The following is a 15,830-nucleotide window of genomic DNA, read 5'->3' as shown; positions in this document are numbered from 1 at the left end:
TTCTTTTGAATTAATTTTAATTGACTTGTTTTTTAAGATTTGTTTACCTGAATTTCTTTGTCGTTCCTCTGAGTTGCTTCAATTCTTTCCTTAAGCAGAAATGAAATGTGACGTAAGTGAGCCAACAGAAGACTAACAAAGTCAGGGCCTCAAACTCCAACCAATTTTACTCCAAGCAGTTGCTTAATTAGGATCCGAGTCTTCTTGTTAATTAAACTTAATTATTAATTCCATGGCTTGTTGCTGCTCTCATGGTGCAATGGCATACATTTCCAAAAATGTTGATTTTCTCTTTTCTAAGAGCACTGGTAAAATGTTTTGAGGACCTGAGCAGATCAACATTTCTGAGACCTTCACCATTCTTTATTCTGAGACATTGTATGATGGCCACAGTTTGCTGGTCATGTTTTGGCTCATTTTGTATCTCACTATTGTTTGGAAGCTAATTAAGGAAAAAGAAACAACAGGTCTGAGTCTTCAAGAGCAAGTCAATTAAAATTAATTCAAAAGAAGATAATTAACAACAAAAACAGGTCACTAATTAAGAAAAGGGTTAGAATGAAAACCTGCAGCCACTCCAGCCCTCCAGGATTGAAGTTTGAGACCCCTGCATTAGACATTTCCTCTATAATCAAGAGAGCATTAATAGCATCTATCTATCTATCTATCTATCTATCTATCTATCTATCTATCTATCTATCTATCTATCTATCTATCTATCTATCTATCTATCTATCTATCTATCTATCTATCTATCTATCTATCTATCTATCTATCTAAAGTCAGTTTTCTTGATTTGCCCCCCTTATTACTCATAGTGTGTTTACTCTCTGTGATAAAACTTTATGCACATAATCTTACTGTTTTCCAGTCAAGTCTGAATTTCGTCCCAGTTCTTCCACACAAATGTAACTGACTCTAGCATATCACTTACTGCAGTAGTTCTTGTAATCTGGTGTCAGGTTTAAATGAAACGTGTCTTAGCTGCCATAAAGAGTAACATTTTTGACCATTTCAGAATGATGCTTATTTCAGTCGCTTAACTGGCAACCTTTCATTTTATTTTACATTTCAACAGTATATGTTGAAGGATAAAATAACAGTAATATTATATTTCTGAAGTGTAATAGAAAGCAATTCTATTTGTATTTTGTGTCTCTTTTTACTTGAGTAGCTTGTTAATCTGCTTGTAAGGTGTAATTGTATTGGTGTTATAAAGTACAGTTTTTAAAGGAGATGCAGTCAAAATGGCTGATTACCGTGTAGCTGTGTATTTGAGTACAAATCAGTGTGGCAATGAAAATAAATCTAACCAAAGCAGTTGATGTTTAATCAAAGTGACTCTTGTAGTTTTGCATTATCTGTTGAATATTTTAATAATGAGGCAGTCTGATGGTAGGTAACCTGGGATTAATATCTCTGTCTGATCTAGGCTGACCCTGAAAAACAATACTATGAGTTTATACAGTCTGGGATCTTTACTTTTATATGGATACACAGGAGACACATTTGTACATTTAGGTTAAATGAGGAACAAAAATAAATAAATAAACTGGAGAAACTGACAAGATTCATAAGAAGGAAATCAGTAACCCAATCTTCAAAACCAAAGGCACATCCCTAAATTGTAGTCAAGTGTCATTGCACTAGAAATATTAATCAAGAATACTCTCACAACATAAACTGTTCACTCACTGGCCTAGAGGATACGGACGCTCCTCTAAAAAATGCTGAAAGACTACCATCACATTGCTCCCTTCCTTGCGGCTGCTTTATTGCGGTGCTTCGCATACTTAAAAGTCCAAGCAGCACCTATTGATTTTTGATTGTTTGCTTTTCTCTCTCACTCTCTCTGACATTCTCTGCTCCTGACAGAGGGGGTGTGAGCAGAGGGGCTGTACGCACACTGGCCTAGAGGATACGGACGCTCCCCTAAAAAATGCTGAAAGACTAAATTCACATTGCTCCCTTTTTTGCAGCTGCTTTGTCCGGCGGTTCATTGCATACTTAAAAGCCCGAACAGCACTATTGATTTTTGATTGTTTGCTTTTCTCGCTCTCTCTCTTTCTCTCTGACATTCTCTGCTCCTGATGCGCACTTCTTTGAAGAGGAAGATATGTTTGCATTCTTTTAATTGTGAGATGGAACTGTCATCTCTGTCTTGTCATGGAGCACAGTTTAAACTTTTGAAAAAGAGACAAATGTTTGTTTGCAGTGTTTTAAAATCACTGTCTCTACAACATCCTGTGTTTCTGTGCAAATCTGTGACCCAAGCGTGACAATATAAAAATAACAATATAAACATATGGTTTTTACTTTGCGAATTTTACCCTTTCGCGGGGGGTTCTGGAACGCAACCTCCGTGATCGAGGAGGGATCACTGTAAATACATTTTTACTGATAACAATCATAGGAAATCCAAAACCTAATATGAAACGGTCAAAAGTCCCCAAAAATTAAAAAGAAAATGGGAAAACAAATAAAAGAACCACATCATAGGATAAATATTTAAATTATGACATAGATGAAAATCTAAAATTCCATAAAAGTAGCTTATCCAGAACAAATGCTTTGAGTTTCAGCTCATAAGAACTTGCTTTATCCACCTGCCATATATAGGAAGAAAATGTGAAACTGCCTATAATAACTAGCTCCTAAAGATCACAGAAAAATACCATCACAATACTAAAGTGTAGACAAAAATATAACACCATGAAATGACAGATCTAGCTTCTTGAAAACAGTCAAAACAGCACTTCACTATCAGAGCACTTCTCCAGCCTCAGAGATACAGAGGAAAATGGGCTAACGTTGTGTCATGTGGTCACTTATAGCATGAAATCCATGAGATCTATATTGTAAATACACTGAGGTTTGTGCTTTTTATTGTGAGGATCTAAGGAGAATAATTGGAAAAGTAGGACATTGCTGGTGGGGGGAAAAATAAAAAAATCATTTTTCCCTGTTAATGTTTTGGTGTTTGTGCTGCCGTATATGCTGATAATGTCACTTTACAGGATGCTAACTGTACATCGCTATGTCTTGTGAGATTTTAATGTTGTTAAGAGCACATTTTTAGATTGGGGGCTGCCTGTAGTGTTTTAGAAATGGTCCATTATATAAAAATAATGAAGGGATAAGACCGAGTCAGAAGGCAGGCTGATCGTCTGTATGCAGAGAAAAAGACTATGAAACCGAATACCAAAATCCAATTACGCAAAGCATGGACGTAATCAGAAAAACAAAATAAAATCTTAACACTAATATCTTCTGTTGAAGCAAATTTTAGATTTACTAAGGATGTATTAAAAGCAAAGAATTTGCTTATATAGACAAGTCACGATGATATCATATGTTACTTGTGTGTCTTGAGACCAGCAATGGGAACAGTGGTACTGCGTTCACTTGCTATCAGAGTTGCTGGAGCTCCGATTTGTAACGTTTCACCTTCTCATTTCAGCACATTCACGTTCATTTCTGGACTGACTTCTCTGAGAAACATGAGGTTACTGTTGATTTGTTACTTTGTCTGCAAAAAAAAAAAATCAATTAGGATAAAGTTTATCTTTTCTAGTGGAAATAAAGAGCAAACTAAACATATTCAATGTGTGTCACTTCACTCAAAATACAATTCAACCACAAGAAATGGCATTTCTGGCTGATCGGATTATGTTTTGCATATTTTGTACAATTGACTAAGGTCAAAGGTTAGTGTTATGTCACAGCTCCCAGAATTCGGGCAGTTTTGTCTTCTCTGAACTCACCGACTTTAGTTAGCTCTGAGTTTGTAGTACATTCACATGGAATTTCTGATTGATGAAACTTGTATTTACCGTCTGTCTGATAGCTCATGAACATAGCATAAAACTAAAGATTATCGCTGCAGTTGTGAAAAATGGCAGCATCTGTGAAACAAAATGGAGCCATACTTACAACAACAAACCAATACCAATAAAAATAAAATTCAAAATAATGATTGAAAATGAACAAAGAAACACATTGTCAGCAAAACAGCTACATGCCTACATGTTATTTGCCAGCGTATGACAGCATGGGAACCAGTCTTAATATAGCAAAACCCACCACCCCCCGTTATTTACTGGTCATGAGTGCATCCCCATGACAGCTCATTCGTAAGTGGTTTATTGAATAACTAGTAATGGCGCACTGCACGATAACGTGCAACAAATACACTTGACTTACGTATTCCTAGTTTTCATCCTCTTTCTCTGTACGTTTACCATTCGTTTGCTCAGAGGTTGATGCGCTTGCTGCTTCCTGAGCAGCTCTTCTTTTGTCCACCCTAGTGACCCGCTGCTTCTCTTCTTTTATCTGCATCTTTTCGTGTTAAAACTGATTAAGTCAGTGTTTGTGTTGCAATTACTTCATACCTTTTTCATTAATCTTTCACTTAAGCCGGCACTTAAGTCTTCAATCTGTCTCAAGAATGATTTAAGATATGAAGAGGAAGGGGAAGTGACGGCGAAGGTGGTATGGATAAGACCGGTGCCTGTACACATGGCCACCCTGCTGGTTGATTCTACAATAAAATAAAATAAAAACAAAAAGAGGAATAACCTTGGAGGTCAATCATCACCCCGAAAGCGGATAGTAGACGTCACGTAGTGAATGTGTACCAAATTTCAGGTCAATAGGTCAAGCGGTTTGCGAGCTACAGGTGATTTAAAATCCTGGACTGACAAATGGAGAGCCACAGTAGCGTATTATATATAAAGATGTTTCAGGTAAAATACATGTGTTTAGGATGTTGTGAGCATACTGTACGACTATATGACTTACAGTAACATGTGTAATAGGCAACACGAGTAATGCACGTTTTTCTCATGAGCATTTTTGATATTGTTTGCTGTTCTCCATTGTTAGTCACCATAGACACTAACTCTATCAGAAAGTTTTGCATGAAAGCATAAGAATAAAAATGTTTCTTAGCCATCACTATACTGTAAACTACGTAGGTAAGTAACTGATAAAAATACAATTTTTAAGTGAAGTCTTTCTTTAAGCTGCTCATCTTTTAAAAGAGTTACATTAAAGTATTTCTAAAATAAGTGAGATTCATTTCCGAGAGAAGCACTTAATCAACTAGAGTGCAATTTTTCACTAGATTTCATTTAACCCTAAATCGCACTTACGCACATACGGTCCCAAAATTCTTGCTGCTAAGCATGTCCGTGAACCACGTGGTGTTGCAAGTGTCAGGCTACATTTAGAGTTTACAAGAACACAAAAAGATTTGCAGAAATGTAGTTTTTTTGGGTATTTTCAGACAGGCTACATACAAAGGACACAAACCTTAGAATCAAACCACCATCGGGGACTCTGTACTGTGTTGCTGCTATCCACTGTGTTACTCTTTCACCTGAATTTCTATCAGAAGTTGTAAATAGATGGTACAGAAGAGCAATTATAATGAAGTCCTGATGAACCCACAATTCCATTTTCATGTCAAAAGACGACAAAGCCCAACATAAAAACATCAATTTAACAAACGTGAGGAGACCATTCAGTCCATCAGTCCCATTTGTTTAGTTAATAGCTGCGTTTTCCCGATATCTCATACAGATCCTTCTTAAAAGTTGTCATGGTTTCTGCTTCAACTATATGGCTCAGTTGTTTGTTCCATTTTCCCACAACTCTCTGAGTAAGGAAGTGCCTAATTACAAAGCAAACAGTACCCGTAGCTTCAGTCCCTCAGACCCCTCAATCATTGATTGTGTGTCATTTCTTCGTCGTGGTTGATGCTTCGCAAGATACCCCAACCCCTGGATCATCAATAGAGTATCTAAGCACATTCACAAGATAATTGAGATTTATAAAGTTAAAATTGCTCAGTTCATATTTCAATTTTATGCACAGAGTTAAAAGCTTAAATTTTTAGTTCAGTTTCTTACCCACAGTAGTGTATGTGGTTGAATTTGTGGTTCACAAGTGTGAAATTTGATTTCTTCATCTTCAAATGTGATAATACTTTTCTAGGAGGTGCAAACATAAATCAAATATTTTCAAGGGGTGCAAGGCATAGAAAAGTTTGGGAACTGCTGTCTTACACATGTATGTGATGAAAGGCACTGGCTGGAAGGCACACACACCCTTTTGTGTTCATTCAGACCAGTTTAGATTCACCATTCCATTTAATGCACATCTCATGGAATAGACACAGAGAAAAACCTAAAAAGACAAAGCTAGAACTGCAGAGTCTAGCCACACAATGGCCAGGCCAGTATCCACAGAGAGCTCAGGCAGTAGCACTAGCACTGCTCCCCCTTTCTGCCCATACATCCATATTGGGCCAATTTAGAGCAGAATATCAACCTTACATTTACTGTCTGTCTTTGGAATGTAGAAAGTAGTACTATCGGGTGTGTGGAGCTAACCCGGACACAGACAGGCGGACATGTTGTTCTTCAACCAACGCACGTTTATTTACAATTATTTACAAATATAATGATCACTAAGACCCAGTCAATTGTGCACAAAAACACCCCAATACTCAGTCCTGGCCACAAATGCCTTCTCTTCGGGCCGCCTCCACACTCTCCTCGTGCCTCGCCCTACTTCCACCCGACTCTAGCCTCGAATGAAGGGAGACGGCCCCTTTTATACATGACCCGGATGAGCTCCAGGTGCTTCCGACACTCCCCCGTTGGCCATGCCCTAGCGTGGCAGAAGTGCCGGCTGTTCTCCCGGCAGCTCTCCGGGTATCCTCCTTATTCTTCCCCCCAGCACTTCCAGGTGTGGCGGAAGTGCTGAGGTAACAGGTCCCCAAGGCATTGGGGCGCCTCCTGGCGGTGACCACGGGCTCCTACAGGGTGGGGCTTCCATGCCCTCAACCCGTGGCCCCCAGAACAACCAGGAAGGCGGCCCCCACGTGATCCAGGGTGGGCCTTGACCCTCTTCTGGTCCCTCACGGCGTCCCGGCCGGGTCGCTGCCCCTGGCATCCCTGACAGGTGTTGTACCGTGTTAGCCATTATGAATGTAGTGAGAAGTCAAGCAAAATGACTTTTATTGGCTGACTAGAAAGATTACAATATGCCAGCTTTTGAGGCAACTCAGGCCCCTTCTTCAGGCAAGATGTAATACAGAAACTGGAGTACCCTGTGTTCATATAGACACTAGGACAAGAAACAACATTGGTAAATCTTTAAGTGAGACATCTTAGATGTAAAAAATTAATAGACCTCTTCAGACTTAGATTCATTTAGCAAGAGAGGAGAACAATGTATGGTCAAGACCTTTGGATAAGATAACTGTCCAGCAAAGTCTTTTGAAGTTTCTGATGAGTTTTTCCATAAAATGTGGGTCTGTAGTCAGGTGGTCTGTGTCAGTCCGAGAGATGCAAACAATCCTCATATCTGGCCATAAAACTCTTGTCTTTATTCAAGCCATGCTGTAATGTGTTAAATTTTAACATGAGTTTAACTTCCTATTCTTTTCTCTCTTGCTGTGTTCTGAAGTTACCCATTAGCCCTGTGACTTTAAAGTCCCTCTCACAGTGTCCATGGCTGTTGAAGTGGGCCGCTACAGGAACATCTGTGTTGCCATGCTCGATGTGGAACCTGTGGAAATTCATTCTCTAGATTGCAGTGTCAGGATATTTCATGCAGAGAATTACAGTAGGTAGACCATGTAAGAGCCATTTTCCTAGTTCTATAAAATGTATGAATATTTACTAGATGATAATGCATAAAATATGGGAGGTTCCTATAACCCCCGTGAATAGAATTGAGTTGGTATTTTCCTGTCATTTTCTAACAGTTTTGAGTAAACAATGTTCTCCAGTTAGTGTCTAGCCTTGCCTTGTGTAAGGTACAGAGGAATATGGTTTTTAACCGTGTTCTTGTTTGTGCTCGCGTTCGTGCTTGCACACGTGACCGTGCCTGGGCGCATGTCTATGTGCCAACGGCCTAAGGGCCTTTTGAGCATGAAGTAACTCGTAAAAGGCAAGGCTAGACACTAACTGGAGAACATTGTTTACTCAAAACTGTTAGAAAATGACAGGAAAATACCAACTCAATTCTATTCACGGGGGTTATAGGAACCTCCCATATTTTATGCATTATCATCTAGTAAATATTCATACATTTTATAGAACTAGGAAAATGGCTCTTACATGGTCTACTTACTGTAATTCTCTGCAAGAAATATCCTGACACTGCAATCTAGAGAATGAATTTCCACAGGTTCCACATGAATCATGGCAACACAGATGTTCCTGTAGCGGCCCACTTCAACTGCCATGGACACTGTGAGAGGGACTTTAAAGTGACAGGGCTAATGGGTAACTTCAGAACACAGCAAGAGATAAAAGAATGGGAAGTCAAACTCATGCTAAAACTGAACACATTACATCCATCCATCCATTATCCAACCCGCTATATCCTAACTACAGGGTCACGGGGGTCTGCTGGAGCCAATCCCAGCCAACACAGGGCGCAAGGCAGGAAACAAACCCTGGGCAGGGCGCCAACCCACTGCAAGAACACATTACAACATGGTGTAAATAGTGACAAGAGTTTTATGGCCAGATATGAGGATTGTTTGCATCTCTCGGACTGACACAGACCACCTGACTACAGACCCACATTGTATGGAAAAACTCATCAGAAACTTCAAAAGACTTTGTTGGACAGTTATCTTATCCAAAGATCTTGACCATACATTGTTCTCCTCTCTTGCTAAATGAATCTTAGCCTGAAGAGGTCTATTCATTTTTTACATCTAAGATGTCTCACTTAAAGGTCTTCCAATGTTGTTACTTGTCCTAGTGTGCATATAACCACAGGGAACTCCAGTTTCCAGTTTTGCCTGAAGAAGGGGCCTGAGTTGTCTCGAAAGAATGTAGAAAGAAAATTGGTAAGTAACAGTGTGAGAACATGTCAACTCCTCAGAGAGAGGGACCAGACTAGGATTCAAATTCATTGATTGGAAGCTTTGAGCCATCAGCACCAAGCACTGCAGCACCATGCTTCTCACATACACTTGTATCCAATTTAACATTATTTTGTTTAGAATGTGGAAAGTAGAAACCAAAGTCAAAGCATTGTGAGTACAATATGTTTTGAAATCTTTCTTTTTTTAATAATTAGTAAACAAATAGCTATAGCAGAAAATGGGCAGGCTGCTACAGAAGATACTTTATGGCCGGGGCTGTGTCGCAGTAATTATTCACACACACAGCAACACACGTGCAGTAAATAGACAGTAGCAAAGAGTTGTCAGGGAGCTGCATTGCTTTAATTGCACGTGGTATGTTGGATGGTAATCCTCAGGCCAATACCTCTTGTGCCCGACGTTATCCTCTGGCAACATTTATGCTGCTTGTCGAGAAGTGGCAGCAACGGGTGGCGGCTGAAAAGTAGATAAGGCCCGCGAGGTGTAATTTCTTTCTGATTGTGATCAGGCTGATGAATGCCTTTCTGAATTTTTCCATGTTCCAGACAACATTTCCGGACACGTGTCACATTTTATTCTCGAAGTGCCTGAGGGTTGCTTTTTTAATGCATTTTCACTACTGTGTTTTTTTCCCAGATGGTCAAAAGGACATTGAAGATGAGCTCACTACAGGCCTGGAGCTTGTAGACTCCTGCATAAGGTCACTTCAGGAGTCCGGCATCCTGGACCCTCAGGATTATTCTACAAGCGAAAGTAAGTCTTCAGTGTTGTTTATTGGGGAAATTCTGAGATATTCATTTTAAGGAAGTGTTTATGATTTACAAATGAGCAGTTAACTGAAGTCAGGCAGCAACACCACAGAAAATGTGCAGTTTTACTGGTCAGCTTTGCTTATTTCTGACCAATGACATTACTGGTGTTACTGGGTTTGTGATATGGATTGTCAGCTCTCAGGGAAACACCAGTGCCTGCTTGTTTGTGGCCCTTAGTAGTATGTCATAAATATCTAAATTCTGTCAGAGAATTATATGAAAACAGGTAAATCAGCAACACTGTGACAATGAACTTTTAATTTTAAAGTTTGTATTCTTTTTTTTAATATATTTTTTACAAATGTGGAGAAATGTGTTGGTACCCTTACCCTTACTTGAAAAAGTGCAGTACATGCTTCCTAAAAAGTGACCAAATGAAAAGCCATTGTCCCCTGTGTGCCTGCATGCTTTTATTATGTCATTGAGTAAAGTAAAGCAAGTGTGAAAAGAGATCATCTGTTGCTTATTCTACAAAGATATTCTGAAATGACCAGGATACATTTGTTGGTACCACTAGGAAAAATCCTCAATTGGATTCAAGTGATTTTTCATACTAGCCATTTTTTTTAATTAGTATCATGCATGTCTGTCTCCAGGCGTGCAATCACTCATTCGGCCAATTTAAAATGAGAAAAGTCGTCACTCTGCTGTTTGGCATCATCATGTGTCCCACGCTGAACATGGACATGAAAGCAAAAGAGGGAGCTGTCAGAAAAGATCATAAAGCAAATTATAGGCAAGCATGTTAGAGGCAAAAGCTAGAAGACCCCTTTCCAAGCAGCTTCTTGTTCCTGTGACAACAGCTATAAATATTATTAAGAGGTTTAAGGTGCATGGGACTGTTGCCAAATTTCCTGGATGTGGCTGAAATAGGAAAATCAACCCCTAGAATGGGCAGGAGGATAATGAGAATGGTAGACAAAAAGCCAAGGACAGCTTCCAAAGAGATACAAGCTGAACTCCAAGGCCAAGGTCCATTAGTGTCTGATCACACCATCCATGGCTTTTTGAATGACAGTGGGCTCAATAGAAGAAAATCTAGGGGGACTCCGCTGCTCAAAGACAAACATAAAAATGGAATTTGCTAAAATGCATGTTGACAAGCCGTAATGGTTCAGGGAGAACGTCCTTTGGACAGATGAGATAAAACTGAAAACGTTTTTGGTAAGTCACATCAGCTTTATGTCCACAGATGAAAAAAATGAAGGTTTCAAAGAAAAGAACACCACATCTACTGTGAAACATTGAGGGGGCACGGATATGTTTTGAGTTGCTTTGCTGCATCTGCCATGGGGGGCCTTAGGTCTGTGCACAAAACAATAAAAATCTCAAGACTATCAAGACATTCTAGAGCGAAACGTACTGCCTAGTGTCAGCTTATGGATCCTCCAGCAGCATAATGAGCCAAAACACGCAGCTGAAAGCACCCAAGAATGGCTAAACACAAAACATTGCACTTTGCTAAACTGGCCATCTATGATGCCTGATCTGAATCATCTATGGAAAGTCTGGAGAAGCCCCCCTTTAAACCTGACACAGCTGGAGCTCAGAAAGAGTAGGCCAAACTACTTGTAGTCAGGTGCAGAAGTCTCATGTAGAGCTCCAAGAATTTCTTGTGTGCAGTGATGGCCTCTAAAGGTTGTGCAACAAAATATGAGGTTAAGGGTCCCATCATTTATGTCCATGCCCTTTTCATTTGTATTTTTATTTGAAACATTATCTTGAATAAAAACGCTAAAGCATGGGTGTCCAACTCCAGTCCTGAAGGGCTGCAGGTTTCATCCTAACCATCTTCTTAATTAATGACCATTTTTTCCTGCTATTTACTGTAACTTCTTTTTCCTTAGTTTTTTAATTAACTTGACTCAGACTTCTTAGTTTTCATTTTTCCTTAATTAGCAGCCAAACAATAAGGAGACGTAAAAGGAGCTGCCACCTGACCGGCTCACACCGTAGCTGAAAATTACATTGTTTTTAGAAAACGGAAAATCAACAGTTGGGAAATATGTACTGTGGCAGAATGAGAGCAGCAACAAGCCATGGAATTAAATAACAGGTTTAATTAACAGCAAGAATCAGCTACTCATTAAGAAACTGATTGGAGTGAAATTAGCTGGTGTTTGAAGCCCCAATTTAGATGGTCACCTGTTGGCTTGTTTCACGTCTCATTTCTGTTTGGCTGCCATTTAATAATAATAAAAGAAAAATCAATTTAGAGGATTGAATTCCTATAACCAGGGCTAAGTTAATTAGCAGTGAAAACCGGTCACGGATTAGGAAAACCTGCAGCCACTGCGGCCCTCCAGGATCAGAGTTGGACACCCCTGCTCTAAAGCATATCCATGTCTTTATTTAGACAGACGGTAGAAGTGACCAGTAGATCTACTGCTTCCTTGGCCTCTCAATCAAGGTTCAAGGTTTTAATTTAGTCATGTTAACACAAGGAATTGTGAAATTTGCCTTTTCAATTGCATCTAATAACAGACAGAAACAAAATTAGACAAATAGAGACAAAGACAGCTTAAAAACTTTCTAAAATATTTGCCTCATTTATAAAACAGGTTCTTTGATTACTATTTCAATACTGCATTTTTACCTAAAATATTTACTGTATTTGATGCAGGTGTACATTTCTTCACTGTAGGCTTTTTGTTTATCTTCATATTCTTTATTAAAAAGACGCATGTCACTGGGAAGAAAGGAATTTACTGGAGTGGATTTATGCAGGTTTTTAAAGCGACTCTCCTCCCTGATTTACTGAACTTACGTGTTGTGTTTCACGGTTGTCTTTTATCAGTTGAGATGATTCCCAGTTTCTTCAGCATTGCCCTTTCACATCCACCAAATCATCTGTGTCAGCCCCAATAACATTAGCTGGTCTGGTCTGGTCATCTGCTGGAGCTTTTTGAAGGTTTGGTTTGTCAGACCACTAAACCAGCTGAAGGTGAAGCTGAAAGTGGTGACACACTGGATATGTCTGCGATAAAAGGACATCAAGAGATCTTTGTCTACTTTAAATAGTTTAAGTTTACACAGGAGAAATAAGCGCTGGTTGCATTTAGAATATTTTATCTTTGTATTTATATTCCAGTTAAGATTATTATCCAGGGTAGTTTTCAAGTATTTATATTCAGTCACTGTTTCAACCTCCATCCCCAGAAGGCAATGATGAGCGAAAGTGCAGTTTTCTGCCTCTTAAAATCAAATATCATTTCTTTGGTCGTTTTGACATTCAGAGTAAGATGGTTCTTATTGTGGCAATTTTCAGAACAGTCCACTTGATTGAAATTCTCCCCAGTTATGCGTCCTATTAGCATACTTGATAATAGAGCAGTCGTCATTGTTCTGTCTCAGGTTACTTGTGTGCGGTGTAAGTAATGGAGTTATAACATATCCTTGAGGAGCGCCTGTACTTTAATGAAGTGCCTTTGAAAAAGTGTTATGTACTTTGACTGTGAACAATTTAAAAGAAACTCCTAAATCCATAATGGAATAAATAGATTAATATTGGTACTGAATGCTGAAGAAAAATCCAGAAAAACTTCCTGACCTCTGAACCTGGCTAACCAGTAGCATAGCTATAGTAGCAGAGCATCTTCCACACTTCTGTTTGCAAATCAGTGGTTAGCTTGTTCTGTTACACCCATCACCTGCATGTCCTCTCTCACCACATCCATAAACCTTCTCTTAGGTCTTCCTCTTTTCCTCTTCCCTGGCAGCTCTATCCTTAACACCCTCCTCCCAATATACCCAGCATCTCTCCTCTGCACATGTCCAAACCAATGCAATCTTGCCTCTCTGACTTTGTCTCCCAACCGTCCAACTTGAGCTGACCCTCTAATGTCCTCATTTCTAATCCTGTCCATCCTCGTCACACCCAATGCAAATCTTAGTATCTTTAACTCTGCCACCGCCAGCTCTGTCTCCTGTTTTCTGGTCAGTGCCACTGTCTCCAACCCATATAACACAGCTGGTCTCACTACCGTCCTGTAGACCTTCCCTTTCATTCTTGCTGATACCGTCTGTCACAAATCACTCCTGACACTCTTCTCCATCCATTTCACCCTGCCTGCACTCTCTTCTTCACTTCTCTTCCACAATCCCCATTACTTTGTACTGTTGATCCCAAGTATTTAAAATCATCCACCTTCACCAACTCTACTCCTTGCATCCTCACCATTCCACTGACCTCCCTCTCATTGACACACATGTATTCTGTCTTGTTCCTACTGACCTTCATTCCTCTCCTCTCTAGAGCATATCTCCACCTCTCCAGGGTTTCCTCATCCTGCTCCCTACTATCACTACAGATCACAATGTCATCAGCAAACATCATGGTCCACAGGGACTCCTGTCTAATCTTGTCTGTCAACCTGTTCATCACCATTGCAAATAAGAAAGGGCTCAGAGCCAATCCCTGATGTAATCCCAACTCCATGTTGAATGCATCCGTCACTCCTACCGCAGACCTCATCACTGTCACACTTCCCTCGTACATATCCTATACAACTCTTACGTACTTCTCTGCCACTCCCGACTTCCTCATACAATACCACAGCTCCTCTCGAGGCACCCTGTCATATGCTTTCTCCAGGTCCACAAAGACATAATGCAACTTCTTCTGGCTTTCTCTGTACTTCTATATCAACACCCTCAGAGAAAAAAATGCATCTGTGGTGCTCTTTCCTGGCATTAAACCATACTGCTGCTAACTAATCATCACCTCACTTCTTATCTGAGCTTCCACTACTCTTTCCCATAACTTCATGCTGTGGCTCATCAATATTTTCCCCCTGTAGTTACTACAGCTCTGCACATCCCCCTTATTCTTAAATATTGGCACCAGTACACTTCTTCCCCACTCCTCAGGCATCCTCTCACTTTCCAAGATTCCATCAAACAATCTGGTTAAAAACTCCACTGCCATCTCTCCTAAACACCTTCATGCTTCCATAGGTATGTCGTCTAGACCAACGGCCTTCCCATTCTTCATACTTTCTTAAACTAAAACTTCATAAAGGAAAACAAAATACTTGTCCTAATTACAAGCCACAATTCTTATAAAATGTTTATAAGATTGTGATGTGTAAGTTGCTGCTTTGTATCCAAGAGAAGATGCTGAGTCCACAGACTTCAGCAATAATAAATTTGTTTTTCTCAAAATAGGCATAGTCAGGGGATTTATTCAAACTGGAGCTACCACTTTAATACACACAGACACAGCAAATAAGCAGTAACAGTGCTATGTTAGTGGCCAGGTAAGACTATTCCCTGAATCAACCATCGGCCGACTGGCGCATTAGGCTGCAATGCTGCGAACCTGCAGTTGCCTCAGCAATGGACAAGCAATCCCTGCCTGCATTGATAGAGTTTCAGCGCTCTGTACAGCTGGTGGAGTTTAGGGTCTTAACACCCACACAGGATGTTTAGCAAGAAGATACAATGTTAGCATGCTTAACAAGTTTATATGTAAAATTAACATATTTGCCTCTTAAGTGAACAAGACTATTGTCCTTATCTATTATTTTTCTAATTAAAAATCTAAGCTGCTCTACTAAATACAAGCTTGTTCAATATTCATACTCAGACAAGCAGTGTCCATGTTAATTAAAGGACAAAACAACAAGGTCTTAACTTAGTAAAGCAGCTCCTCTTTTCATTTCTGCTGACATGCCTGTTTTTCTTTCCACTTAAAGTACAGCTAGACAAAATATATGTCTGCCATTTTTCCCCTCAGATTCCCTTTTCCTAGTTTATTATTACTCCACTTTCTTTAATGTAAAAGAGAATATTCCTGTCCTCAGGCTCTCCTAACGTTTCAGCAGCAAAATGATACATGTGATTCAATCCAAATCCAAATATTAACTGGGATAACCTTACAGATGGAGGAGCACAAGAGCAGGAGTTTTTAGAAGTAATCGGCGACTGTTTTTTAACACAGCATGTTAAAGCACCAAGGGGTGAAGCCTATCTGGATTTAGTATTCTGTAATAATCAGGATAGAATTGAGGGTGTAGAGGTGATTGAACCACTAGGGTCAAGTGACCATAATGTAATACAATTCTCAGTATTTTGTAAGAGTACAGATGCAAAGACTAAAATTG

At 39.6% G+C, this 15,830-nt stretch overlaps 1 protein-coding gene across 7 annotated transcripts in view; it reads left to right on the top strand.

Annotated features, from left to right (window-relative positions):
* LOC120530167 (catenin delta-2) overlaps positions 1 to 15,830 on the top strand; it is a 1,616,252-nt gene that overhangs the window by 924,163 nt on the left and 676,259 nt on the right. For all 7 annotated transcript variants that reach the window (XM_039754393.1, XM_039754398.1, XM_039754395.1 and 4 more), the window contains one exon: positions 9,551 to 9,667. In XM_039754393.1, coding sequence (XP_039610327.1) covers positions 9,551 to 9,667 — 117 coding nt within the window. The remainder of the gene's footprint in view (positions 1 to 9,550; positions 9,668 to 15,830) is intronic.

The sequence above is a fragment of the Polypterus senegalus genome, chromosome 5 (assembly GCF_016835505.1).
Source record: "Polypterus senegalus isolate Bchr_013 chromosome 5, ASM1683550v1, whole genome shotgun sequence".
NCBI lineage: Eukaryota > Metazoa > Chordata > Cladistia > Polypteriformes > Polypteridae > Polypterus > Polypterus senegalus.
Note: the sequence above shows the minus strand (reverse complement) of the source record. Positions and strands in the feature narration are given on the sequence as shown.